Source organism: Heloderma suspectum, chromosome 4, assembly GCF_057233095.1.
Source record: "Heloderma suspectum isolate Gila_16-S chromosome 4, 16-S_ref, whole genome shotgun sequence".
Taxonomy (NCBI): Eukaryota; Metazoa; Chordata; class Lepidosauria; order Squamata; family Helodermatidae; genus Heloderma; species Heloderma suspectum.
Window position 1 is genome coordinate 246,680,906 of NC_139461.1, and position 27,051 is coordinate 246,707,956.

At 45.5% G+C, this 27,051-nt stretch overlaps 2 protein-coding genes across 6 annotated transcripts; one reads left to right on the forward strand and one right to left on the reverse strand.

The window, feature by feature from the left end:
- Nucleotides 1-2,013: 2,013 nt before the first annotated feature.
- Nucleotides 2,014-18,531, forward strand: LOC146348443 (uncharacterized). 5 transcript variants are annotated; one of them, XM_084853149.1, is made up of 4 exons: nt 2,014-2,192; nt 3,001-3,060; nt 3,486-3,735; nt 5,509-18,531. In XM_084853149.1, the coding sequence occupies exon 4, from the start codon at nt 16,038-16,040 to the stop codon at nt 16,947-16,949; it is 912 nt and encodes a 303-aa protein (XP_084709275.1). In that variant the 5' UTR covers nt 2,014-2,192; nt 3,001-3,060; nt 3,486-3,735; nt 5,509-16,037; the 3' UTR covers nt 16,950-18,531. The 5 variants fall into 5 exon arrangements, with proteins under 5 accessions (XP_084709275.1, XP_084709276.1, XP_084709277.1 ...); XM_084853150.1 differs by having other exon boundaries at nt 5,546-18,531; XM_084853151.1 differs by having other exon boundaries at nt 13,172-18,531.
- On the reverse strand, nt 3,622-13,288 carry LOC146348444 (gastricsin-like). Its single transcript, XM_084851667.1, has 9 exons — nt 13,230-13,288; nt 11,009-11,163; nt 9,833-9,951; nt 8,978-9,058; nt 8,413-8,612; nt 7,373-7,495; nt 5,560-5,707; nt 4,700-4,798; nt 3,622-3,777 (listed from the first exon to the last, which is right to left on the reverse strand). Exons 1-9 carry the CDS (start codon nt 13,286-13,288, stop codon nt 3,622-3,624), a joined length of 1,140 nt encoding a protein of 379 aa, XP_084707793.1.
- Nucleotides 18,532-27,051: the final 8,520 nt, after the last annotated feature.

A 27,051-nucleotide genomic window follows, 5' to 3' on the forward strand; every position in this document is an offset into this window, starting at 1 on the left:
AATATACTTAAAAATCAATAGTTACTAGCATCCATTGAATTAAATAGCTTCATGGAGTGGGGAGAGAGATCTCATTGGGGTGCCCAGTTAGAACACTGCCAACTCCAAACCTCTGTCCACACAACTGCCCTAAAGATGGGCACATTTTGATTGACATTAATATGGCACAAGATAAGTTATTTAAAATCCCCTTCAGAACAAAACACAGTGATTTACTTTTAGCAAATGTTACATCTGTTAAGAAACACAAGCACAATAGAACTGCAGATAAGGAAATAAGCTGAGAAAGTGATGGTTCTCCTAACTTCTAATAGTTGTCTACCTGATAAAAAAAGGGGGGCAGGTAGGATATATATTTGCATGCCATCAGAAGATCCATAGCACTAGGCAGCAGGTTTGTATTAGAAATCCCCAGCCACCAGTTGCACTGAAATGTGCCCCCGAAATCCACACCTGAGCTTGTCGCTTCCCATTCCCTCATGGCTGAGCTGGCTATGTGGTTGTTGGTTCCTTCCAGTGTTCCTCAGTTAGCACTGCAGCCTTACCTTGTGTGTCCCCATGGAGCTGGACTATTCATAGGCAACAGAATTATCCCATAAGAATATTTGTGCATGGTGGGTAAGAAAAAATTACACTCCACATGGGTATGTTCCGCATGGGTATAAAGAAGCCAGGCAATATGTACTACAACCCTGTAAGCACCATCTCCAGCCATTCTGCATATGCTGAAGAGTAACTTCAGACAGGGGAAAGAGTAAACTGTACCTTGGGGGGGGGTAATCTTTAGGAGGCACCTACGGCCAACAACCTCATGATATTCTTATAAGAGTTACTATCCAGTTGTTATTAACTATACAGTAGAGCAGGGGTGCAAAACCTCAGGCCCAGGGGCCAAATCCATCCCTCTGGGATTCTTCAGAAGGCCCGACCCCCTTTCCCCCACCCACCAATTGTTTTGATTCCTGACTTTTATACCCCACCCCCAAATGCTGAAATGCCTCTCCTAAGGCCTAGATACGGGCAGTAAGGGGTTTAAACTAGAATATGTTGGTATTCTTTGTTTTTTGTCCTGCCCCCTTTTCCTTTGGCCCTGCCCCTCACTAGAAAGTCACCCCCCCCCCAGAGCTTCTTCAAAACAGAATTTGGCCCTCTGGCTGAAATTGGTTCTGCACCCCTGAAAAAGAGACTAGAAATTAGAGACTACTGTCCTTCAGTCACATACCTATGCTTATAGAGACGCCACATACCGCACACCTTTTTTTCTCCCATTCTACAGCCCCAGATGAACTGTACTGAGTACAAAAAAGCCTGCGTTAAGAGAGCTAGTGTGGTATAGTGGTTAGGGTGTTGGACTGGGACTCTGGAGATTTGGGTTCTAGTGCCCACTCAGCCATGAAGCTCTCTGGGTGGCTTTGCGCCAGCCACTAACTCTTGGACTAACCTATCTCACAGGGTTGTTGTGAGGGTAAAATGGAAAGGAGGATCATATAAGCTGCCTTGGGCTCCTTGGAGGAAAAAAAAAGGTGTCCCCAACCAGGCGTGTCCGACTCTAGGGTGTGGTGCTCATCTCCATTTCTAAGCCGAAGAGCCAGCGCTGTCCGAAGACGCTTCCATGGTCATGTGGCCGGCATGACTGAACACCGAGGTGCACAGAACGCTGTTACCTTTCCCACCGAAGCGGTGCCTATTTATCTACTTGCAATTTCTTGCTTTTGAGCTGCTAGGTTGGCAGGAGCTGGGACTGAAGACGAGAGCTCACTCTGTCATGCAGCACTCGGGTCTCGAACTGCTGCCCTGCCGACCTTCTGGTCTGCAGTTCAGCGTCTTAACCACTATGAATGAATGAATTCTGCTGGGATGTCTAGGTTAGAGTCTACAAGCTAATTAGAGATGGCCACATGTATCATGCAGATGCTCTTGAAATGCCACATGGTGGTATCTTCTTCACACAGCTGTCTTACCAGATATCATAGCTTGTCACATGATTCATCCCCACTGTATGGAATACTTTCACACCGGCAGTGTACTTTCATGGTGCTGGTGCTGACGTGACAATGTGAGAGAATTGTGTCAGGCTGACCCAAGGCGTTTTGCTGCTTGGCGCAAAGGACAAGATGGTGCCCGCCCACCCCACTACCAAGTCCATCTACAGAAGTGAATTGGACGGGCAGCTGAATCTCACTTCGGCACTGGTGAGCATATAGTGTCCTCCACCACCCCTGAGGGCCGCAAGCTCGCTTATGGGGTGCAGGACAGCCCATGTGGCACACACAGCTCTATTCTCCAAGCGGGGGGGGGGGTGCTCAGGAAGAACAGCTGGGGGTTGCGGCCATGGTCTCCTGAGAGGGTTGCCTCACTGACTAATGGTAGGGCCAGGCTTTTTGGTGCTTCACTTGACGTCAGTGGCACGAAGCAGGCACCATGTGCTGTTTCAAGTGCCATCTACATGATACTGCACAGGCTAGCTCATAACCCAATTGTGCCTCAGCTAGGGATGTACAGATTTTGTTAAATCCATTCTGTGTTTCATGGATTATCAAGCATGTTTTGTTCTGTTGTCTGCTCATTGATGGAATCAGACTTTTTTTAAGGAATGTATGAGAAGTTCATTTCTGTTTGTATTTGTGCAAATTCCTCCCAAACGTTTTTTTTAAAAGGTCCACAAGTCCACGGAATCCATGCAACTTGTAAAAACCCAGTCCACTGTGGAATCTATAGGTCGGATTCATAAAAACCTGAACTCATTTGAATCCACTGCAGATTTCTCTGGCATCCTTTCCCTCAGCTCCATCCCTGTTCAGTGAATATAACAGTCCTGCCTCCACCTTGCAGAGAACTGTGAGGCACGCTCAGAAGCAGTGTAAGAGATTCATCACCAGTTTCAAAGTGGAAATGTGGGGGCAATTCTCTAAAACGATATATATCATAGGGAGAACCTGGGTTTGCCACCATGGTCCATGAAATCTCTCTGTGATACGCTTCTTTTTTTTCCAACTCCAGAGCATGTAGCCTTCCCTGTAGAAATCAGATGCCCTGAAAGATCAACAGAAAAGGCCATTCGTAAGTAAGCTTTTAGACCCATGGACTGTAAAGGAAGGATCTGATCTAATTTGACTAGACAAAAAAAGTGGGGGGGAGTAATGTACTCAGTAAGTTGTTACACTACAACTGTTTTGGTCCCTCTGTCCTAGGAGAACACAATGGGGTGATAATTTGGGGGTAATCTGAAGATAAATGATGCAAAGGATATTTTGTAACCCTTCCTGAGTCATAGGAACAGGGGAAAATCTAAATAGTTTCATACTGTGCTTTAGGAAATACTTTGGGATGTCACATTTCTCCCAGACATTATTTGTATGCAGTTTTCTCACAAGCAGGTCAGGCAAAAATTCACACAGACCAAATTATCATTAGTGCAATTACTTTTTATTTGCTTGCAATTACATTGGAGAGAAGCCAACTCGTGTTGTGGATGTTCATGGAAGATATTTCAGGTTTTGCAGAGGAACTGCGCTCAAGCCCTTAGAAAGAGGCCCGTGGACTCAGTGTGCACCAGGATGAACAATCGGAGGGGAAGAAGCAAGACTCCGCCCGAAGCAGCCAGTGAGGCTGCTGGAAGCATTATGCTGCTGCTGCAAAGCCAACCCGATTTTTGCCCAGATCATACACGGAGTAGTAGGACCTGAGGAAGACGTCACCAAGGATCCAGAGAGGCTGCCCATTCTGGGATGGCAGGTAAGTGGGCATGATGCCGATGCTGCAGTATCCACCATTGTTCTGTCAAGGAAAAAGCACAGGCCTCGTCAACAGGGCAGCACAAACACGGAACCCCAGAGTAGCGAGCTTAAGATGCAAACAGTAAATTTCAGTATTCAGTGTGCGTGTGTGTGTGTGTGTGTAGGAGGCAGACATAACAAAGTCTTGTGTCACCGTAAAGACTAACAATTTTATAATTCTGGCATAAACGTTTCTGGACTCTAGCCCACTTCATCAGATACCTGGAACTCCCCATAATACTCCATGCTTCTGATGAAGTGGCCCATAGTCCCTGAGATGTTATGCCAAAATAATAACACTGTTAGTCTTCAAAGTTCCACAAGACTCTTCGTTGTTTTTTCTGCAATAGATTGACACAACTACCCTCTAAAATTTGAATTTTAATAGTTTTGTAATCTTTTCAAGAGTTGGTGTTTGGTGTGTAGGTTTTTGTTTTTTTAAAGTAACACATCTGGATCAGTGCATCTGTGCTAGCAGCTTTGCATGGAACTGCTGTACCTTGACTATACCCAGGGGAAGGGCCACTTTTCCTTGCAGCTCTGAAGTGGAGGATGCAAACAGCAGCCCAGCAATCAGTGGTGCTGTCATCTTCCCCACTGCTGATACACTGCCCGTTCCACCTCTAGGGTACAAGCACCAACTACTTCCCAAGTAGCTACTTCCCTCCAGATCAGTGTGGCAGGCATTTCCTAATGGTACTATAAAGACTGCTTCAAATATGATATTCCCCCTCTATGTGTAGACAATCTTGATGCAGGAAAAGGTCATGTGAAGTACAGCATGAGAATTCATTTTGCCACAAACGAGTAGTATGTAGAGTGGACAACTGGCCCTAAGTACTGATGTGTCCTGCAAAGCTAAGGCAATTTCCAGGGTCTGATACCACCAAGACAGGGATTAGCTGTTCAAGGGAATCACGAACCTGAAGGACGTAGGCAGAAGGACTCAGGGGGAAACTGTTTCCGCTGATGATAAAAGTGATGGTGGGCATGTTCTGGATGTTGCTGCAGCTGACGACATACTGTGGGTAGGAGAAATAGGACAAGAGCAAAGTTGCAGGATATTTCAGTCATGACTGAGCTTCAGACATTCCAAAAACCACAAGGATTCTAAGGCCCCCTTTCCTGGAGGGTAAAGCTGGAATGCAAGGCTTCTGTGGTTTGTCCAAAGCCAAGCTGAGAGTTAGAGGCAGGGGCAGAGAGTTAACCTAAGCATGTTCTGACTTCTGGATCGCACTCCCATCTCCCCACCCATCCTCATTGCCCAAGCAAGTTCAGTGAGTTTCTGGGGGAGTCTAGACTCCATCCCTGGGCTTTAGCGCACTAGAATGTACACCCAAACTGTGGAGTCAAACAACAACATACTATGTCAGGGATGTCAGACCTCTTTCAGCCCAAGGACCTAATCACATTTTGGAGAAGCTCTTGGCGGCTGCATTCCAGTAGTGGGCTGGGCTGAAGGGAAAATGGAGTGGGGCCAAAGGCAATAAAGCAAGGCAACCCCCCCCCCAAATATACCAGCATATTTGAGCTTGAAGCTCTGACTGCCAGTAATTGAGCCTCAGGGGAGACATTCCACCCTTTTAAAAGAGGAGGGACGGTGCAAAAAAACACACACCAGGAAGTGGGCAGTCAGGAGAAAGGTGTGTGGCCATCTGAGGAACCCTGGAGGGCCGGATTGGGACCATGGGCCTGAGGTTCGACATCCCTTATTAGGTGTCTGTTTTCTCAGGTTAGTGGTGCAGAGTTCTCCTCCTCCTTCTGCACAGGTGCTTCCCCCTACCTGGCCATTGCTGTCCTGCTCAGCTCCAATGTACTGCATCAGCTCTCCAAAGACCTGCTGTGGAGCAGTGAGAAGGGAGGTTCCAGTATCCACAATCGCCTGGCACTCTTGGCTGCACCAGTTGCTGATCTGGTTGCCAATATAGAAGCTGGTGAAAGAAAGTGTAAGAGATGTTAGCAGTTATAGTTCTGTTACGTGGTGAGACCACGGGGGTGTTTCCATGCTACAGAAGGATAAGTGAATAGAGGAGTACCAGATTTTTAAAAAGGAATCAACTTTGCTGCGCTTCGGTCCATGCAGGGCTCCACTAGCGAGGGCTCTGCACCAGTAAAAGTCGCTTCACAGAACATACTTCTGGGTGGGGGTGGGGGTTGGAGTCAACGTCATCTGACTGGCAGGGGCTGCTCAACCAATAGGAGAGGCTTCCCCCACTCTCTCCTCCCTTTTCTCCTTTCCCCTGAAGCTCCAAATACACCTGCATTTCAGGAGAAAGCCTCACTGACCACAATGGGAGTTACTTCCAAGTAGATACACATATGCTTGTGCTGGGAAAGACTGGGGGGGGGGGAGAACACAGGGATGGGAAACCAGCCCCCTTTCTAACCCAGTGCGGCACAGGATCTCTATAACGAAGGTGTGAAGTAGTTACTTCCTATGGCAATAAAGCAAACAAAGGAGAATCGGAACCTCGAGATCTCACACTTTAAAGCAGTTAGGGAATTTGTGCTTTAAACTGTGCCATTTCAATTGAGGGTGATCTCTGTAAATTCCAATGTTGGCATTCAGGGGACAAGCCTCACTGAGCTCAATGGGAGTTACTTCTGAGTAGACACTAATTGGTTTGTGCAGAGACAGGAAACACACAGGAAACACCGCTTGACCTGGGTCATGTTGAAAGGCGCACCCCTGGGCAGGGCTAGCATAGCCGAGGTAAATGCAGGGGTTGGGGCACACAAAAGCTATACCGCAGAGAGCCAGACTTAGGGAAAAGAATTGGACTTTAAGCAGTCTCAGGAAATGTGATTTTTTCCTGATAAGCTCCAGGGGGCTGCTGGATGGCCACAATGTCACGTATCCCTAATGACCTCCAAACACAGCCAGCTCAGAGTAAATCGCTCAAGGAGACACACACATACCCCCGGAGGTGCAAAACCAAAGATGTCATGCTTTGTTGCTTGCGTTTGGTGTTCTCAGGGCTGCTATGGTCTTTTCCTAATTTAAAATGAGTGCTTCATAACAAAAGCAGGATTGTTGTCTTGTTCAAGTGTTTGCCTTTAGGTTATAATAATCTCATTTCTTGTTCCCGGATCCATGGACAAGAAGAGACAGTTGCACCAGAGCCAAAAATAAATCGATAGGGAAATGCTTGCATTTCAGTTCAACTATAATTTTCAGTTGGGCTGTAAAGCAAAGGACAAGTTCTTTGGTCCTTGTTTCACAATATACAAAATGTGCTGTTGCTGGAAAAAAAGTTGCTCAAGTGATCCAACAGAAAAAGATCTAAAAAATCCAGAATGCCATATCCAAAGCATAGGAAGACAGGAAGCTGCCTTATACCGAGTCAGGCCGCTGGTCCAGCTAGCCCAGCATCGCTGACACTGACTGGCCGCAATGGCTCTCCAGGTTTTGGGCAGGAGTTTTTCCCGCCCTTCTTGGAGAGGCCAGGCATGGAACCTGGGGCCTTCTGCATGCCAAGCCTGTGGTCTGCCACCGAGCCACAGGTGTTCCCCCACCGTTCACAGTGTTCAGTGATGAGCTTCTACCGAATTCTGATCAGCCTCCATGTAGATATCATCTATGAGACTAGGCTTACCTTTGAATCCCGATTTGCCAGTAAGCTTCTTGAGTGACGGGAGTCCAGACAATCTGACCAGAGTATAGGTTGGGATCAACCCCTCCCAAGACAAGTTCACCGCCGTTCTGGGAGCTCTCTTGCCTAATAGAGCAAACGAGCAAGAGAAAAAGCACTTTGTTATTCATGTATTTATGGAGGCTACGCCATTGCTGAGATTCAGGGAAGTCTCCTGATCTGAAGGACAGAACACAGAACAAAAACCTGAAAGAGACAGAGATGTCCCCACTGACTGCTTCTAAAATGGGAGGTGCTGGACACAGAGCAGCCAACATCTCTTCTGTTCTATTTTTAAGTGACTTTGCATTTAAGTCACCAAAGCTGTGTGGCCATGTAAACCACTCCAGCAGTACTGTAACCAGAGACCATCGCCAGAGCCAGTGCAGTGGAGTGGTTAGAGTGTTGGCCTAGGACCTCACAGGTTAGGTGCTCAGCACCAGCATTTGAACTAAGTAACAGTGTGCATTTGACATACTTAAAAATTCCATTTCTCTTGTAAATTATTCTGAGTAAATGTACCTATTTGGACCTGCAAACTATAGTCTAAAGCAGCCTTCCCTAACCTGTGCCCTCCAAATGTGTTGGGCTACAACTTCCACTACCCCCAGCCAGCATGACCCTTGCTGGCTGTGAACAATGGGAGTTGTAGTCAAACATAGATGGAGGGCATCCAGTTGGGGAAGGCTGGTCTAAAGAGAACCCACCATTGCCATCTGGGAAAGTCTTGCCACTGGATAGTGTTGTACAGGAAATAATTAGGTTATGTTATTAGCCAAGAATCAATAATTTTCCATTGTCCAGTTTGCCCAACACTGATGAAATGAGGACGAAAGTGTTCTTCAAGTTTAAAACAGTGGCAGCAAAACAGGAGACTGACTTCTTGTTGCTATTGACCTTTACTGTGGGTGAAAGGAGCCCTGAGAAACATCTAAGAGGAATAGAGGCAGGATAATGTGAGGCAGGACCAATGCACGAAGACAAAAAAATGCCTCCACCCTTACCCACTCAGGTAGAAGCTGAAAACGGGAGCATCAAGGAGGTTCTCTTGCAGCAGCCCCTGCGTGATGGTGGTAGCACCACCAGAGGAAATGGAAGGGTAGGCCAAGCCCAGGTTGCCATCGAACTTGGTGTAGACAAAGTTGGTGCCAGGCTCAGTCTTGCTCAGGCCAAATTCTTGGTTGGTAATGGAAACACCTTGGATCTGGAAGGGAACAGTAGGAAAGAGTCATCACAGTTGGACTGAAGTCTCAAGAGTTCCTCTTTTGGTTTTCTGTCCATTTGACATAAAGCAGAAATATGAAACTTGGTGCCCTTCAGAAGTTTTGGACTACAACTCCCATAAGCCATAGCCACCATAGCTAATGGTAAGGGATTGTTGGAGTTATAGTACAAAATATCTGGAAGGCATTAGGTTGCCTACCCCTAGCATAAAAGGGCTCCTGAACAACACGGACAGATAAGAATGCAATTAGCTTTCTTCTCTTACTACTTCCAAAAGTAATAATAATACTTACTAGTCCAGTAAATCCCTGGATCGGCTAATCAGTATTATGAATGAGGCATTACCATCGCTGCACTAGTACCTGCCATGTTGTTCTGCAGTGAAACACCAATCCTCATACTAGTGCAACAGAGAAGATGGCACCACTATAAAGCAGACAACTTAAATTTAGCAGAACGGCATGACGCCAAGCTGTTTGTGTGTCACAAAACTGGGAAGAAAAAGGATGTGGGAGGGGCAAGTGGCAAGAGGTCTGAGGATGACTGTTCAGTGGCACTGAGATTTGAATATATAACCCCTCTTGCCTAAAACATGGTAGCAGCTAAATAATATTGAAATTGATTCACAGCATTGCAGAACTATTTCCCTTACTTAGGATGATTGCTGTTGTAGCGACATCAGCCCAACTCTGGGCACTGTCATAGCTACGCTTATGCTGAGAACCTGGATGCAAGGGTCTCACTTGTCCAGTTAACGTCTCCGCTGTCCGCTCTTTAGTCGTGATGTTACTTAGCATTCTCCAGACCAGTTTCTTTATAAAGGATACTGATCTGGGGATGCAGGGCTTTCTCAGAGAGTTCCCAGGTGGCATGGCCTTAGCAATGGGTGAATTTTCTCAATGTTCTTTTGTCTGGTTCAAGGGGTGCTATTAATGACCCATTACTGAGTTCTGCTGTAAAATAACTCCACATATTTTTATACAATTAATAGGTTTCTGCATTTGCAGCTTTGGATGTGCTCAAGGTAATTGTACTTTGTCACCGACCTATGTGATCTCAGTGCATTGCATGAGGTTGTTAGGAATGTTAGAATGGATTCCTTCCTGGCCACTGCATTTGTATAAATCTGCTGCGGATGCAGAAAGCAACGATCTGTCAGATGAAGCAAATACTTTCCTCCTGCAGAGCACGGCTACTTACCGTTACAGTATCGTAGCCAAAGACCCCAGTGAGACTACCAGTCCCATACTGCAGAGAGAAGGTTTGGCCATTGGTGGAATAAGTAGAAGACTGGCTGGGGTTGAATAACGGATGGTTTGCTAGTGGCAGAAATTGGGGGGAAACAGAACGGTGTCACTTGTGAGTTCACAACAATGCCAAGCTTTAGTAATTTTGTATATTTCAGCCTCTCTTCCCACCCATAACTGAAACCAAATCTGCGGCTGGACAGCAGCAAAATACAAACCACAGAGGCATTCTTCCTCTGATTCATGCAATACTGTTCATTCCCTTGTCACTGGGGTGGGGGATACTCACTGCAAGCCTCACTCTGGCAGTAGAACGGATGACACCCAGAGGTTGGATGACCCAGTGTCAAAGAGAATGAAGAAGTTCTGGGGGGGAGTTCCAATGCTGATCTGTCCATAATAGGACATCTGGAGAAAGGAGGACATCGTCATCGTTGGTGGCCTCCCCTCATTGCTAGCCACTTATTTTCTTACCACATTCAATAGAGCATTTTGCAACACATGAGAAGCAAATGCCACCCATGACTATTTGTTTGGGCAAAATAAATAAATATATAACTATTATCAGATGTATTGCAGGAGTGGCCCTAGACAACCATTTTTAAGAAAGAATATATGTATTTCAGAGTTAGTGGTTTTAGAAAACATGCCAACTGATTCTGGGAGCTTTTCAAAGTATGGCCCATGTGGCCACTTCACCATTAACATGTATAATATAACCACGTTGTCAAGCCTGGTACAATGTCAAGTGATGGGAGCATGAACGACTGTGTTCAGTGTCAGTGACCTGCTAGATTCCCACATCATAATACATGCCCCCCCCTTTTGAGTTCACCTCCTTTTCCACCTCTTTTAGGCCAGAGTTATGCACAGCTAGGACCACAGTTCCACTGTCAAAACATAAGGTGAAATGTCCACGGTTTTTAATAGTGCCATATTAGGACCTAAGCAATGACATTCAGTTAGGACTGGGCTTCCGATTCCCTCAAGCACTTATTATTATTATATTTATTTATATCCTGCCTTTTCCCCAATACTGGGACTCAAGGCGGCTTCTTGAAATCCCAGCTAATTCTCTTTCCAGTTCCCATCTTCCCATAACTATGGTTCCCTTCAAGCAGTCAGATACTCACATCCATATAATTAGCCAGGGGCTCATATGTGGTGGCAAAGTTGTTGAAGTATTTGCTGGCTGGATCATAATGGTGCTTCTGTAGGAACTGTTCAAGGACCCCCTCCTCCTTCATCACCTCCCGCATGGACTTGAACCTTTTCAGAGGAATTCTGTATGGGATGGAGAGTTAGACAGAGAATCAGGAAGACAGCTGTAAGCTCTTCCCACACTGAGTATTTTCAGTGGGATACCTTTGGATCCTTGAAGGAATTCCTTGACCTGAGATATAGCACACCTTGGCCAATTAGACTAACTTCCATCTAATTCCACCAGGATTCAGTCTAACCTGCCTCCCTAAACTTGAATTACATAAACTCTGATACTGTGCATTGTTATCATGCCCTGGAAATCTGAGAACGGCACTTGTGAGAATAGGTGTCATTTCACACACACACACACACACCCCTTCTCTTCCATGCACCTGCTCTGTGATGTCAGTGGTTTCTTCTTTTTCCCTGCCTGCCTGAAGAAATCTTTTGTCCATCTTTAAAGCATACTTATTATCCAACCAATACAACTGATTCAGTAAAAGGTATAAGCCGAACCATTTTGGATCCTGTCTTTGTCCTTCTCTTTTCTTCCTTTTCTTTGTCTATTTAGATTATGATCTCCAAAGGAAAGAGAGGTTTTGATATATTTCTGAGTACAATAATTATTATTAACCATCATTGCCAAAAATGGAATCTCCATATTCGCAGTTTCCAGTGGTGTAGCCATGTTGCAGCAAAAGTAACAAAGGGTGTTTAAGATGCCCCAAGACGCTTTGATGGTAGCGATATGCTGGGGACAAATAAAGGATATTTATCCCCCAAATAAAGGATAGAAGGATAGCTATCATCATCATCATCATTTGACTGGTTACTTTTGAGAAAGGATGCTGAACTCAATGGATCATTGTTCTAATACAGCAAAACAGTTATTATGAAAAGACACTGAAACAGGCCCACATAGGAAATACAGGTGCCATTCTTAATATTAATCACTTGTGTAGCTCTTACAACTCACCAGAAAGAAAAATGAAAGACAGAACATTAATAGCACAATCCTATACATGCCTACTCAGATGCAGGACCAATTGATTTCAGTAGGGCTTACTCCCAAATAAGTGGGTATAGGGTATAGGATTGCAACTTTACATGTATCTTTTGTAATTACAGACATTACTGGAAAATGCCATGCATTTTTGCAGGAAATGTCATATCTATTTTATTCAAATTTCTTGGGAAAAAATCCAAATACGGGGGTTTTCCATTTCAAACCTCACCCCCACCCCTCAAAAAACCCTGGAGTTTAACTTGCTTCCTGAGAATTCTTGTATTCAGATAAAATATTGTGGCTTTAAAGGATTTTTTTTTAAGTTTCAGTCACAAAACATGTTGCACCTTATGGATATATTTTCCACCTGAGAACTCAAGAAAGGAAGGGCGGTGCTGTTTCTGACTTTTATGGTCTAGGGCCCCCAGTCCAAGTCAAGCAGTCGTGATTAACATCTCCATCCCACGCATGCTTGTTCAGAAGTGGATCCAGCTGAACTCAATGCATAGTTAAGCATGCGTAGGATTGTTGCTTGAGTGAGTCCCTTGAAAGCAATGGGACACAAACTAGTTGTCATGACTCACTTCCTCCATTGGTTCTAAATGTCTTAGGCTGCAATCCTATGCGCCCTTATTGCAATGTAAACACCACTAAACACAGTGGGACTTAGTTTTGAATAAACATGGAAAGGATTGAGCTGTGCACCATGGTACCTTTAGCTGTGCACCATGGCACCTTCATGGTACCTTCATGTACCTAGGCTCTAAAATATAAATAAGAGAACTGGTTTCTTTTTTCTTCTTTTTTAAAGTGTGTTGAGCCACAGACACAGCCAACAGGCAATAGATTGCTACTTTCCTAGAAAAAGAATAACCTCTGAATATTGCTTAGTGGCCCACTTTTTAATTCTACCTAATTTAAAATCACCCATTGGCTGACATGAGCTTTAGCCTAATATTTTTTAAGGTCAGCTGGTTCAGAATGCATACAGGTGATAACCCTAATCCCTAACCCATATTACTAACCATTCTACGTTACTATTATTATCCCGCCCCACCTCCGGCCTTTTCTTCTGGCCTCCAGGCACAACTGAAGCTGAGAAGCACCTGGGAAGCCTGCGATGCCATTGTTCCACACTCACCTCCTGATAACACCGTCGCCGAGGTGAAAGCACACCAGGGCAAGGATCAGCCACTTCATGGTGCTTTTTTCTTGTGTGCAGTTTCTAAAGTGAATTCTTTAGCTACTGAAGGTTGGTCTTATGACACTAGGTGAGAGTTGGTTTCCCTGGGTCCCTTCTTATATACCCTGGAAGATGCTGTTTTCTCCACCCACATGCAGCAAAGACACAGATCAGAACCTTATCAATGGGTCAACAACACTTCACACTGCAATCTTTCACCAAAGCCTTAAGAGGCCTTTTATCTCAAAAAGAACTATTTAATCAGAAAAAAGCAAATGCTGATTTATGTTAAGGCCATGTTTTGGAGGCCAAGGTTGGTTCTTATCATCATGCATTCAATTCTCTCTCTTAAAAAAAAAACAACCCACACACAACAACCCTGCAAACTACATCTCCAACTTGCTCCACGTGTTTGAGGTATGATAGTTATGGTGAGCATTTTCTCAGGGGCAAATGGAGGAAAAGATTCACATGTGGAACTTTGATTAGAATGGAAAAATACATGGCCATAATCAGTTCTGTGAATGTTTTTCCATCCGAGGTTTTATCCACAGCATATCAGCACCACAGGAATTCCATACCATACCAAACCAAACGGAAAGTCCAGTTCTTTGACTTGAGCAGAAAAGACCCACTTTGGATTAGAAGGATTCAGTCACACATAATGAGTGGTATGGCGGGTAGAACATGAGGTTGTGGGATGCCGTGGACATGTGCTGAACCACATTAGGACCCTGGGAGTTTCCTCATACCAGGTCAGACTGTTTGTCCATCTAGCATAGTAATGTCTACTCTGAGTGGCAGCGGCTCTCCAGGGCCTCAGGCGGAGGTCTTCCCCATCACCCCATCCTTCAACTGGAGATGCCAGCAGTGGAAACTGGTGGGTCCAATGTCAGCGGGGCAGTGAATCTGCTCCAGGTTTCAGTCAGAACCAATGAGAACTCTGGTAGCTTGGATACCTCTTTTAGAGTTCTGGCTGAAACCCGGAGCAGATTCACCACCTCACTGACATTGGAGCCACCAGCCTCCACTGGATGCCAGGATTGAACCTAGAACCTTCTGCATGCAAAACATGCGCTCTTCCACCATTCACACCACTCCTTTTCTGGTAGTCAGGGTTGAGTTACATAACAGAGGCACCGGCATTTGACAACCTACTTTAGTTCTATCAGGGTTGAAATTTATTTTATTGATTATATTTGTGTCCCAATGACTTCCTCCAGTGGACACCAGTTTTCACCTCCCAACAACTTGTGCCATACATGAGGCTGAGAGATAGTGACATGCGCAAGAGCACTTAGGGAGATACATGGGTGAATGGAGATTTGAACCATTCACCCATTTCCATTTCCGTACCCGACACTATAGCCACTACACTACTCTGCCTGGGTTCAAGTATTCTCATGACAAAGCAGTTGCATTCCTGCTCTATTGTAAGCACAGGCCACTGTTCAGCACACTTAATCACCTATAGGGATATTTGAAGGAATGTATTGAACTGAGCATTGTGCCCATAGCAGAGCCATTTTATGCCCACCTGACATAAGCAGGTCCCAGAAAGACATAAGATCCCAGAAAGAAAAAGAGCCTGCCACACAAGTCATGCAAACCAGCCCTCTCACAAGAACGGAAGAGCAATTGTATAGACAGAAAGATACACCATTATTCTATTCCAGCCTCATCCAACTTTGAGATGTGGCCAGGGTAGCTGTGAATTATGGGACTTGTAGTCCAACACACCCCTTCATGGATCACTGCCTTGTTGTGGCGAAGGAGCTTGCGTAACTCAGTAAAGCCATAAGCTATGCCATGCAGGGCCACCCAAGACGGACAGGTCATGGCAGAGAGTTCTGACAAAATGTGGTCCACTGGAGAAGGAAATGGCAACCCACTCCAGTATTCTTGCCAAGAAAACCCCATGGAACGTATCACAAGGCTAAAAGATATGATGCCAGAAGATGAGCCCCTCAGGTCAGAAGGTGTCCAATATACTACTGGGGAAGAGCAGAGGGAATTTCCAAGTAGCGCCAGAAAGAGTGAAGTGGCTGGGCCAAAGCCGAAAGGACACTCAGCTGTGGATGTGTCTGGTGTTGAAAAGAAAATCCGATGCTGCAAAGAACAATATTTGAGGCCTGAGGATGCGGACAAGGTGCTTGGCCAAGTCCGATCGACCACTTGTGTGCTTGACCCTTGCCCTTCATGGCTTATTAAATCAAACAAGGAGGGGTTGTCTGGCTGGGTCCAGGAGGTTGTAAATTCCTCCTTGAGAGAGGGAGTGGTGCCTACCACTTTAAAAGAGGCAGTAATTAGACCACTCCTGAAAAAGCCTAACCTGGACCCAGAGGATGTTAACAATTATAGGCCAGTGGCCAACATCCCCTTCCTGGGCAAGGTGCTTGAGCGGGTGGTTGTAGGACAGCTCCAGGCACTGTTGAATGAAACGGATTATCTAGATCCATTTCAATTGGGCTTCAGGCCTGGTTTTGGAACGGAACTGCCTTGGTCGCCCTGTGGGATGACCTCTGCCAGGAGAGGGACAGGGGGAGTGCGACCCTGTTGATTCTCCTGGACCCCTCAGCGGCTTTTGATACCATTGACCATGGTATCCTTCTGGAGAGGTTGTCTGGGTTGGGAGTAGGAGGCACTGCACTACAGTGGTTCCGCTCCTACTTGGATGGCCGATTCCAGAAGGTGGTGCTGGGGGATTACTGCTCTGTGCCATGGCAATTGTGCCATGGGGTTCCACAGGGCTCTATTTTATCCCCCATGCTGTTTAACATCTACATGAAACTGCTGGGGGAGGTTATCTGGAGGTGTGGGCTGAGGTGCCATCAATATGCAGATGACACCCAGCTCTACCTCTCTTTTACATCAAACCCAGGTGAGGCAGTGACTGTTCTGAATCAGTGCCTGGGCATGGTAATGGACTGGATGAGGGCTAATAAATTGAAACTCAATCCAGACAAGACGGAGGTACTGTTAGTGGGTGGTTCGTCTGCCCAGCTAGGTGATATTCAACCTGTTCTGGAGGGGGTTGCACTCCCCCTAAAGGATCAGGTTCGTAGTTTGGGGGTGCTCTTGGATCCAGAACTGTCACTTGAGGCACAGGTGAACTCAGTGGCACGGAGCACTTTTTATCAGCTTAGGCTGGTATACCAACTACGCCCTTATCTGGACAGAGATAGCCTTGCTACAGTTATCCATGCTCTGATAACTTCTTGTCTGGATTACTGCAATGCGTTATACGTGGGGCTGCCTTTGAAAATGGTTCGGAAACTTCAGCTGGTCCAAAATAGGGCAGCAAGATTGTTAACAGGGACTGGCCTGCGAGCTCATATTATGCCAGTACTTTTCCAGCTGCAGTGGCTGCCAGTCCATTTCCGGGCCCGATTCAAAGTGCTGGTGTTAACATTCAAAGCCCTTAATGGCTTGGGGCCAGGTTACCTGAAGGATCGCCTCCTCCCATATGTGCCTGCCCGGACCTTAAGATCATCATCAGCGGCCCTTCTCCGTGAGCCCCTGCCAAAGGAAGTGAGGCGGGTGACTACTAGGAGGAGGGCTTTTTCTGCTGTGGCACCCTGGCTCTGGAATGAGCTCCCTAGTGAGGTTCGCCTGGAGCCTACATTGTATTCCTTTCGGTGCCAGGTGAAGAACTTTTTATTTTCCCAGGCATTTTAGCATTTTAGCTTTCTAAATTTTTATCTTTGCTGTTTTAAATCTGTATTTTAAACTCCTGCACTGCTGCTAGGTTTTATTGTGGTTGTATTGTTATATTGTGGTTTTAATGTTCTGTATATTTTAAATTGTTTTATTGTGTGTTGCTTGGATTTAATTTTTGTGAACCGCCCAGAGAGCTTCGGCTATTGGGCGGTATAGAAATAAAATAAATAAATAAATATTGTTTAGGAACCTGGAATGTAAGATCAACGAATCAAGGTAAGCTGGAGGTGGTCAAACATGAGATGGCAAGACTGAACATCGACATCTTGGGAATCAGCGAACTAAAATGGACAAGCATGGGCGAATTTAATTCATGTGACCATCATATCTACTACTGTGGGCAAGAATCCCTAGGAAGAAATGGAGTAGCACTCATAGTCAACAAAAGGGTGGGAAAAGCAGTACTGGGGTACAATCTCAAAAATGACAGAATGATCTCAGTACAAATCCAAGGCAAACCATTCAACGTCACAGTAATTCAAGTCTATGCCCCAACCACTGAGGCCGAAGAAGCTGAGGTTGATCGGTTCTATGAAGACCTACAACACCTTCTAGAACTAACACCAAAAAAAGATGTCTTCCTCATCATAGGGGATTGGAATGCTAAAGTAGGAAGTCAAGAAATCACCGGGATAACAGGCAAGCATGGCCTTGGTGTACAAAATGAAGCAGGACAAAGGCTAATAGAATTTTGCCAAGAGAACACGCTGATCATAACAAACACTCTTATCCAACAGCACAAGAGGCGACTCTACACATGGACATCACCAGATGGTCAATATTGAAATCAGATTGATTATGTCCTTTGCAGCTAAAGATGGAGAAGCTCCATATAGTCAGTAAAAACAAGACCTGGAGCTGACTATGGCTCAGATCATGAGCTGCTTCTTGCAAAATTTCGGCTTAAATTGAAGAACGTAGGGAAAACCACTAAACCATTCAGGTATGACCTAAATCATATCCCTTATGAATATACAGTGGAGGTGACGAATAGATTTCAGGATTAGACCTGATAGACAGAGTGCCTGAGGAACTATGGATGCATTGGATGGAGGTCCGTAACATTGTTCAGGAGGCAGCAACGAAATCCATCCCAAAGAAAAAGAAATGCGAGAAAGCCAAGTGGCTGTCTGAGGAGGCTTTACAAGTAGCTGAGGAAAGAAGGGAAGCGAAAAGCAAGGGAGAAAGGGGAAGATATATCCAACTGAATGCAGAGTTCCAGAGAATAGCAAGGAGAGACAAGAAGGCCTTCTTAAATGAACAATGCAAAGAAATCAAGGAAAACAACAGAATGGTAAAGACTAGAGATCTCTTCAAGAAAATCGGAGATATCAAGGGAACATTTTGTGCAAAGACGGGCATGATAAAGGATAAAGAAGGCAGGGACCTAACAGAAGCAGAGGAGATTAAGAAGAGGTGGAAAGAATACACAGAAGAACTATACAGGAAAGCTCTTAATGTCCCTGATAGCCATGATAGTGCGGTCACTGAACTTGAGCCGGACATCCTAGAGAGTGAAATCAAGTGGGCCTTAGGAAGCATTACTAACAACAAAGCTAGCAGAGATGACAGTATTTCAGCTGAGCTATTTAAGATCCTAAAGGATGATGCTGTTAAAGTGCTGCACTCAATATGCCAACAAATTTGGAACACTCAACAGTGGCCACAAGACTGGAAAAGGTCAGTTTACATTCCAATTCCAAAGAAGGGCAATGCCAAAGAGTGTTCAAACTACCACACAATTGCGCTCATTTCACATGCCAGCAAGGTGATGCTCAAAATCCTACAAGCTAGGCTTCAGCAGTATGTGAACCGAGAACTACCGGAAGTACAAGCTGGGTTTCGAAGAGGCAGAGGAACGAGAGATCAAATTGCCAACATTCACTGGATCATGGAGAAAGCAAGAGAATTCCAGAAAAACATCTATTTCTGCTTCATTGACTACGCTAAAGCCTTTGATTGTGTGGATCACAACAAACTGTGGCAAATTCTGAAAGAGATGGGAGTACCAGACCACCTTACCTGTCTCCTGACCTGTACGAGGGTCAAGAAGCAACAATAAGAACTGGACATGGAACAACTGATTGGTTCAAAATTGGGAAAGGAGTACAACAAGGCTGCATATTGTTGCCCTGCTTATTTAATTTATATGCAGAGTACATCATGAGAAACACCGGGTTGGATGAATCACAGGTCGGAATTAAGATTGCCGGAAGAATTATCAACAACCTCAGATACGCAGATGATACCACCCTAATGGCAGAAAGTGAAGAGGATCTAAAGAGCCTCTTGTTGAGGGTGAAAGTGGAGAGTGCAAAAGCTGGTTTGAAACTCAACATTAAAAAAACGAAGATCATGGCATCTGGCCCCATCACTTCCTGCCTTATAGAAAGGGAAGAAATGGAAGCAGTGACAGATTTTATTTTCTTGGGCTCCAAGATCACTGCAGACGGTGACTGTAGCCATGAAATTAAAAGACGCTTGCTCCTTGGGAGGAAAGCTATGGCAAACCTAGACAGCATAGTAAGAAGCAGAGACATCACCTTGCCGACAAAGGTCCGTCTAATCAAAGCTATGGTTTTCCCAGTAGCAACATATGGCTGTGAGAGCTGGACTATAAGGAAGGCTGAGCACCGAAGAATTGATGCTTTCAAACTGTGGTGCTGGAGAAGACTCTTACGAGTCCCCTGGACTGCAAGGAGGTCAAATCAGTCCATCCTAAAGGAAATCAACCCTGAGTGCTCATTGGAAGGACAGCTACTGAAGCTGAAGCTCCAATATTTTGGCCACCTAATGCAAAGAGAAAACTCCCTGGAAAAGACCCTGATGCTGGGAAAGACTGAAGGCAAAAGGAGAAGGGGACAGCAGAGGATGAGATGGCTAGATAGCATCACCAATGCAATGAATATGAACTTGAGCATGCTCCGGGAGAGAGCGGAGGATAGGAAGGCCTGGCGTGCTATGGTCCATGGGGTCACGAAGAGTCAGACACAACTTAATGACTGAACAGCAACAACAACAGTCCAACACATCTAAGAACATAAGAAGAGCCATGCTGGATCATACCAAGAGTCCATCCAGTGCAGCATTCTTTTCACATGGTGGCCAACCAGCTGCCCACTGGAAACCTTCCCCCCTCCATGTTCCCCAGGATCTGGTGTACATAAGCATCCTGCCTCTGACACTGGAGGTAGCATAGACTGGAGGCAGCTGTTCTGTTCCATTAATCCCACTGTGGTGTTACAAAAATTGTGTTCTTTTCCCTGGTAGACTTTCCAATTTGTTTACCAAGAATGAGAGGAGGCAGAGATTTGGTCCAACACGATTTTATTCTGCAGAATAAGGCAACCCTTGGGGCTAACGCTCCAACAAAGGTTACAATCAAGTGATGTGATTCAAAAGTTTATATAGGCAAGACCTTTGGGGGCTGTCTTACGCTTGCGCTGTACTAATCTCTTTGTCTGGCTGAGAGGGAAACAGAAGACAGGCAGCACCTTTGACATAGCTAGGCATGCGCAGAGAGGTAGCCTTGTACTCTAGTAAACACATTCTTGGCATTCCTGAGTCTCTGATAAGGCGCTGTGTCTTTGTTTAGCATGGCAATCTCACACTGAGGTAAAACAGACATAGCCTAGCTTATAAAATTATGGGATAACAGACATACTACAACTGAAATTTCTATAACACTCCCCCCTCAAAAGGCTTTTCTTAAATCCCATACCTCTCCTTGGTTCAGCAGTGGACTACACACTTAAAGGCACAAACCATCATCAATAGTATCATAACAAACAGAACTGCGCCAATTACAAGTTGTTTTAACCATGCAAAATCAGGGAGCCAGGAAGTCAACCATAACCAAGGATCACTTGCTCCTGAATAATTCTGTCTAGTCATATCTTGTAGTTTGGCGATTTCATCTTTTATGGTTTTGTTTAAATCATGGAACTTTACTCTAAACCCTTGCTTCACTAGGGTGCAGAAGCCACCTTGGCGTGCTAAGAGATAATTTAAAACAAACCGATACTGGGCCACTAGCTGGCTGAGATCTTCAATTTCAGATTGCATGGCCCTTACCATTATGGCTGTGGCATTGATGGTCTTTTCTAAATGGCAAGTGAGCCTAGGATGCTTTTTCTGCAATTATATCTGGGTATGAACCCAGGGTAAGCAATCTCATAACTAGCTCACCCCCTACCCTGTTTGGTTCTGAACTTGACAGTTGTTTTCCAATTATTACAGTGTCATCACAGTTTTTACTCATTTGTTTTATAAGTTGCCCCATTTCTCTAGTGGTTTGCTACTTTAACGGTGGCCTTCAGGTGGGTCAGCTTCCGGTGTGACCCTCTCTGGTGCAGGTGATGCTTTTATGCAGGTGTGATGGATCCACTTTTTTCCTCTAGTGACCTTTATAGCCGTGTGAGTGGTGAGTAGAACCTGGAATGGACCCTTTCATTTCTCAGTAAGTGGTTCATCTTTCCAGGACTGGATCAGCACCTAATCACCAGGACTGAAATTATGCACTGGAGCATCTAAAGGCAAGGATTGGTATGGTGCTGCAAACCTGTGAAGACAAGACAAAACAGACTGCAAGGCAGTAACATAGTCTTGGATCTTTAAAGCCCTTACTTTTAAGTTTATATTTAAGCTATCAGCCATAGGTAACATCTGAGGTGGGCGCCCATATAACATTTAAAGGGTGTCAATTTAATACTTCCCCTGGGGGTGCACCGTATTCAAGTTAAGGCAATTGGCAAGGCCTGTGGCCATTTTAATTTAGGGGCTACACTGTGTCTCACGAGTAGATCTTCTATTGCAATTTTTCTTAGATGTGTAGCCTGGTGCAAGACTCTCACTATAAAGCTCAAAAGAGGCTTGGATATGAATACTTTGCCTCTTGGGACTATCTACCATCCATCTTTAGTTTGCTTTACCTTGTATTCAAGAGCTCTCTCATGCTCAGCTGGAGAGTAGATTGGAACCAAGTCTATACTCAAATATGGGATTAGGGCTCTTTTATAATGCACCTCCTCACTTCTCATTTGTGCGGCTTCTTTTGCAGCCTTATCTGCCAAAGCATTGCCTCTTCTTTCTTTGGGATTGGCACTCTTTCCATGCGCCTTTTCGAGAGTAACTACTGCACATCTTGTGTATCTACAAACACCTCAAGGTTTGGCTTTGGTAACAAGGAATCAGTGAGGTCAGGCCTGATCAGAGTCACCTGACTCAAAAATTTTAAACAGTCATGACAATTTAGATCTGGCTTAGGGAGCAAGGTGGCAGGATGAGGCCTGGGCTTGAAAGCAGGGAGCTCTCATAGCGTGACTGGCGTGATGGATAAAAGCGCAGTTGCTGCCACGGCCCTTAAGCAAGCAGGCCATCTCTTTGCGGTTGGATCCAGAGTCTTCGAGTAGTATCCTACAGGTCTCCAGGAAGGACCTGTCTTTTGGGTTAAAACTCCCGATGCCACTCTTTTATTTTCATGTACATAAAGCCGGTACGGTTTGTTGGGATCTGGTAAGGCCAGAGTGGGTGGTGACACCAAGGCTTGCTTCAGCTTAAGAAAAGCCTTTTCCATTTTATTTGTCCATTTTCAGTGGATGATATTTTTTTTGTCAAAGCCTCATACAGGGGCTTCGCTTTCCCTCTATAATCAGGTATCCACATTGTACAAAACCCGGTGAGCCCAAGGAAGGCTCGCAACTCTCGAGGGTCTTTAGGCCTCAGTGTTTTCTGTATGACGTCCAACTGAGCAGTGCTCAGGTCTCTGGTACCCTTTCGAATCAGGTAGCCCAAGAAGGTGACATGGGACTGGCAAATCTGAGCCTTTTCTCTTGACACTTTATAGCCTTTCAAGTTCAATTCTTGCAAGAGGGAGATAGTAGCTTTAGCACATGAGTCCTCTGTCTGGGTGGCCAGAAGAAGGTCATTTGAATATTGAAGCAAGGACACCCATGGCTGGTCCTCTTTCCTTTTATGGCCACCATCGCCCCCCTCTTCTTCCCCTTTTGCTTTGGGCAGTCTTTTTGCCAATGTCCTTTCTCTTTTTTTCCCCTGCCTTTTCTGCTTCACACCATTGAAATCTAACAGCGTGACTGAAAAACATTTTTTTTTTCATTGTTGGGCATGGTGGAGCAGATCTAGCAATCATACTGTTCCTCTGGCTGCACAGCCAGGGCCCATTAAGATCAAGGGAAGGGCATTTTTATATATGCAAAAAGTTTTAAGCCACCACTTTTGCATCGGCAACTCCACACTTCATGAATTTTGACAGAGTGTCAGGCTTGCCTCTGAGCATATAGAGTGTCCAGACAGTTCAGATTTTGAGAAAGGGCTGGAACACGTGGGGCAGGAACTTTCTCAGGCTTTAGAAGCACAGCTGGGCTTAGAGATGCCACAGGAGAAGGGGGGGGATTTTCCTCTCTCACTTTTTAAGACAATTTATTGGCCCCCTTTTTTCTAAATGGAAACTAACTTTCGTAGTTTCTCTTTGAACTTTTTGAAGGCTGTTTTCTTTGTAGTCTGTGAATCTCTCAAAGCCTTGGAAATACAGCTTTTTATCTGAGTGTTGAAGTTACAAATCAAACTGTGCACTGAGCTGATCACAAACAAACACACAATCTACAACAACCAGAGTTTATGGCTATGACAAGCCTGACAGTACTGTTCATGGCAAGTCTCTAACAGTCTAAAGTTCTAATCCATGTGCAGAGTGCCTCTCAAAAATCCAAACAATAATGGATCCAAACAAAAAGCTTTGGGCAATAAAAATGGGATGTTAGCTAAGGCTCTCTGTCTCTTCATTAGTTTAAAAGGGGAAGGTGTAACCTTACACCTCTTTTAGATTCTTCGACAGATAAGAGCAAGGACTGCTCAGCTTTCCAGCTGTGATGCTTTAACTTGGGCAATTCTTTTGCAAATCTTACTGTTTCTATTAGGTCCTTACAGACATCTTCTGGTGGGGCTGGGCAACCCCCCCTTAGCTCTGCTTTCGATAGACTGGCAGAGATAAGCTCACACAGACTCAGACATTGCTCTTTGTTCCTTTAATTTTGCCACAGTCTTTAAGACTTCAAACAAATCTCTTTCTTCAGAGTTTACAACTTTGTTGTTGTTGTTGTAGCTGTTCTTGCTTCCTCTAACAAACTTGAATACACTGGAAGATGTTTCAACTTAGAAGGAGCGAGACGGAGCGAGACTTGGGGATGTAACAGATGGGTTCTCCGTGGGGGGGGGCTTCTCTCCCTCCTCCCCCCAGCAACCTCTCCTCCCAACCTAACAGGCCGAATAGGGCAGGGGAAACCCAGGGAGCCTTGGGCAGGATCTCTTAATCTCCAAGCTCCTTCCGTGGGGCTTGAGTCAGGGAGAACAGGGGCGTTGGGCTTCATCTCAGAGCATACCATTATGACTTTACAATATTGACCTTTATATTTTCTTATCCAATCAGGATTTTTCAATATCCACATTTGCCAAGCATCAATATAAGGCAGCTGATCCCCATGGTTATCAACAATCACTTTATTATATACCTTGGACACAACATTTTTTCAGCTTCCCCCAGTTGGCCAGCCAACACTAAATGTCACCCATTCCCCATTACAAAACTTTATGGGCTCATCTTTTGTCATCTTGACACCATAATCTAACTTAAGCAACTTAAAATTCTTAAGCATGCATCCCAGTGGGTCTTGGCTATTTTCTCCTACGAAAGTTTCGATCCTATCCTGTTGGCCAATTTTTTTTTATTTTTTCTTTCCCAACTGCTGCTACTTGAGCAAGGCTCAGTTAGACAAGATTGGGAGATTTGCACTCCCCAGATGGCCCAGACAGTGCGATCCAACTTACCTCGTAGCTCAGCCTCCAAACGACTCCAGAGTCAGACAGCGTTTCGTCCTGTCCTCCAAACAACCCCACTCGCCTTGTCTCTTCAGGAGTCCTTTGCTAGCTGGGTTGCCAGGCAACAGCCGCCTCAAACCTCACGGTGAACCAAACAAGGTCCAGGGCGCCCTCCGCTTGGGTTGATCCAGCATTTGCCTAGCTCCCAGGTCACACAAGAGGTCCCATCTGGGTCGCCAAATTTGTTACAAAAAATTGTAGGGATGTAGGAAAGTCACTTACCCGGTCCTGCAGCTTGCTTTGCGGCGGGGGGAGACGCTTCGCTTCTCCCCCCGAAATTCAGGCTGGGGGGGAGGCGCCCCGCCTCACCAAGCCAAAATTCAGGCCGGGGGGGAGGCGCCCCGCCTCGCCCGGCCGAAATTCAGGCCGGGGAGAAGCGCCCCATCTCCCCGGCCGAGAAATACAAAAGTAAAAAAAAAACAACCCATGATAGGCTACGTAATGATTTACGCAGCCTATCATGGCTAGATTTCCAAAGTCAGCCGTGATAGGCTACGTAAATCGTTACGTAGCCTATCACGGGTGACTTTGGAAAATAAAATAAAAAAGCACATATGCAAATGGCGGCGCCCATGGGGCGCCGCCATTTGCGTTCCTTAGTTTGGCATGTCTAGTCTACGTAACGTAGACTACGGCGAAAATAAGGGCAACACAAATAGCGTTGCCCTTATTTTCGCCGTAGTCTACGTAAATCTTTACGTAGACTACCGGGACCAAATAAGGAACGCAAATGGCGGCGCCCATGGGGCGCCGCCATTTGCGTACGTGCTTTTTTTTTCTCAAAGTCAGCCGTGATAGGCTACGTAACGATTAACGTAGCCTATCACGGCTGACTTTGGAAATCTAGCCGTGATAGGCTACGTTAATCGTTACATAGCCTATCACGGTTTGTTTGTGTTTTTTTACTTTACTTTGTAATGGTAGCAGCGGCAGCCAGTCGGAAGACCGGCTGCCGCCCCCGCCCCTGACAAACTGCCGCCTAACCGCCGCCGGGACCCGCCGCCGGGAGGGACATTCGCCAAAGGTAAGTCCCATCCCGGGGGGGCAGGGGGGCGGAGAATTTCACCGCCGATTTCGGTAAAATAGAAATCGTAAAATACGTAAAATAGACATAGCCTAGCTTATAAAATCATGGGATAACAGACATACTACAACTGAAATTTCTATAACAGTGGTATAGAATAGCCACTCACTCTCCTCCTCGTGCAGGCTCCCATTCTTATGACTCTCCCAGCTACAGGGGACATGGCCATTGTTCTCCACCATGTGACTAGGAACACCCCCATGCTCTGAGCTACGGGAGCTCTTAAAGGAACTCAGACCAGGGAGCAAGATCAGCCCACTAACCCACATAGCTACAGGAGTAGCTATGTCAATCAAGAATGTGTGTGTGGGGGGGAGTGGTGTGGCTCCTTGGAGACATACCTGATCTACTGCTGCATGCGTTCTTTTGCAACCAACAGTAGGCTTTCCAGAAGAAATAAAAGCAGCTGGATTTTGGACTTATAGAAGATAGATTTTCAGAAACTTGGAAATGCTGTTGTCTTCCTTTATTGTGTAGCTGTCACTGGGAAGCCAGTTTTTCAGAATCTCCATAGCACCTCCTTAGAGGAAAACTGAAATCAGCATGGCTGAAGTATTGCTCTTGTGCTACTTCCACAGGCACTATTGGACAAAGGAACATAGGAATTTTCCTTATATCAAGTCAGGCCATTAGTCCATCTAGCTCAGCAGGGCCAGCCCTACCATTGGGCAGAGTGAGGCAGCCACTCAGGCAGCAGATTTGGGCATCCTAAAAAGACAACAAATTATTAGTTATTGACTTTGTTATTATTGTATTTCTACTGCTAGGGATGGGGAGAGGTGCTTATGCATTCTTCTGTCTCATGTACCAAACTAACATGGCTGGTGTTGGGTACTAAGCACCTTGGCTGCTTTGCCTCAGACAGCAAAATTTCCTGGGCCAGCCACATAGCGCAATATTGTCAGCACTGACTGGCAGCAGCTCTCCAGGATTCCAGACAGGAGTCTTTCCCAGCCCTATCTGGAGATGCCAGGGACTGAACCCAAGACCTCCATGCAAAGCAGGTGCTCTACTACTGAGCTTGAGCCCTTTCCCTGTAGACTGGGCACTTCCTGAATGAAATAAAAAACAGGGTAACATTCA

Excerpts from the sequence above, each read along its gene's own strand:
- LOC146348443 (XM_084853147.1), top strand. The coding sequence starts at position 16,038 with ATGCTGTTTAACATCTACATGAAACTGCTGGGGGAGGTTATCTGGAGG.
- LOC146348444 (XM_084851667.1), bottom strand. The coding sequence starts at position 13,288 with ATGAAGTGGCTGATCCTTGCCCTGGTGTGCTTTCACCTCGGCGACGGT. Across the intron at positions 8,613-8,977 it reads CAGGTACTAGTGCAGCGATG|ATCCAAGGTGTTTCCATTAC; the intron begins GTAATGCCTCAT and ends GTTCCCTTCCAG. Across the intron at positions 5,708-7,372 it reads TGGCAAATCGGGATTCAAAG|CTTCTATATTGGCAACCAGA; the intron begins GTAAGCCTAGTC and ends TTCTTTCACCAG.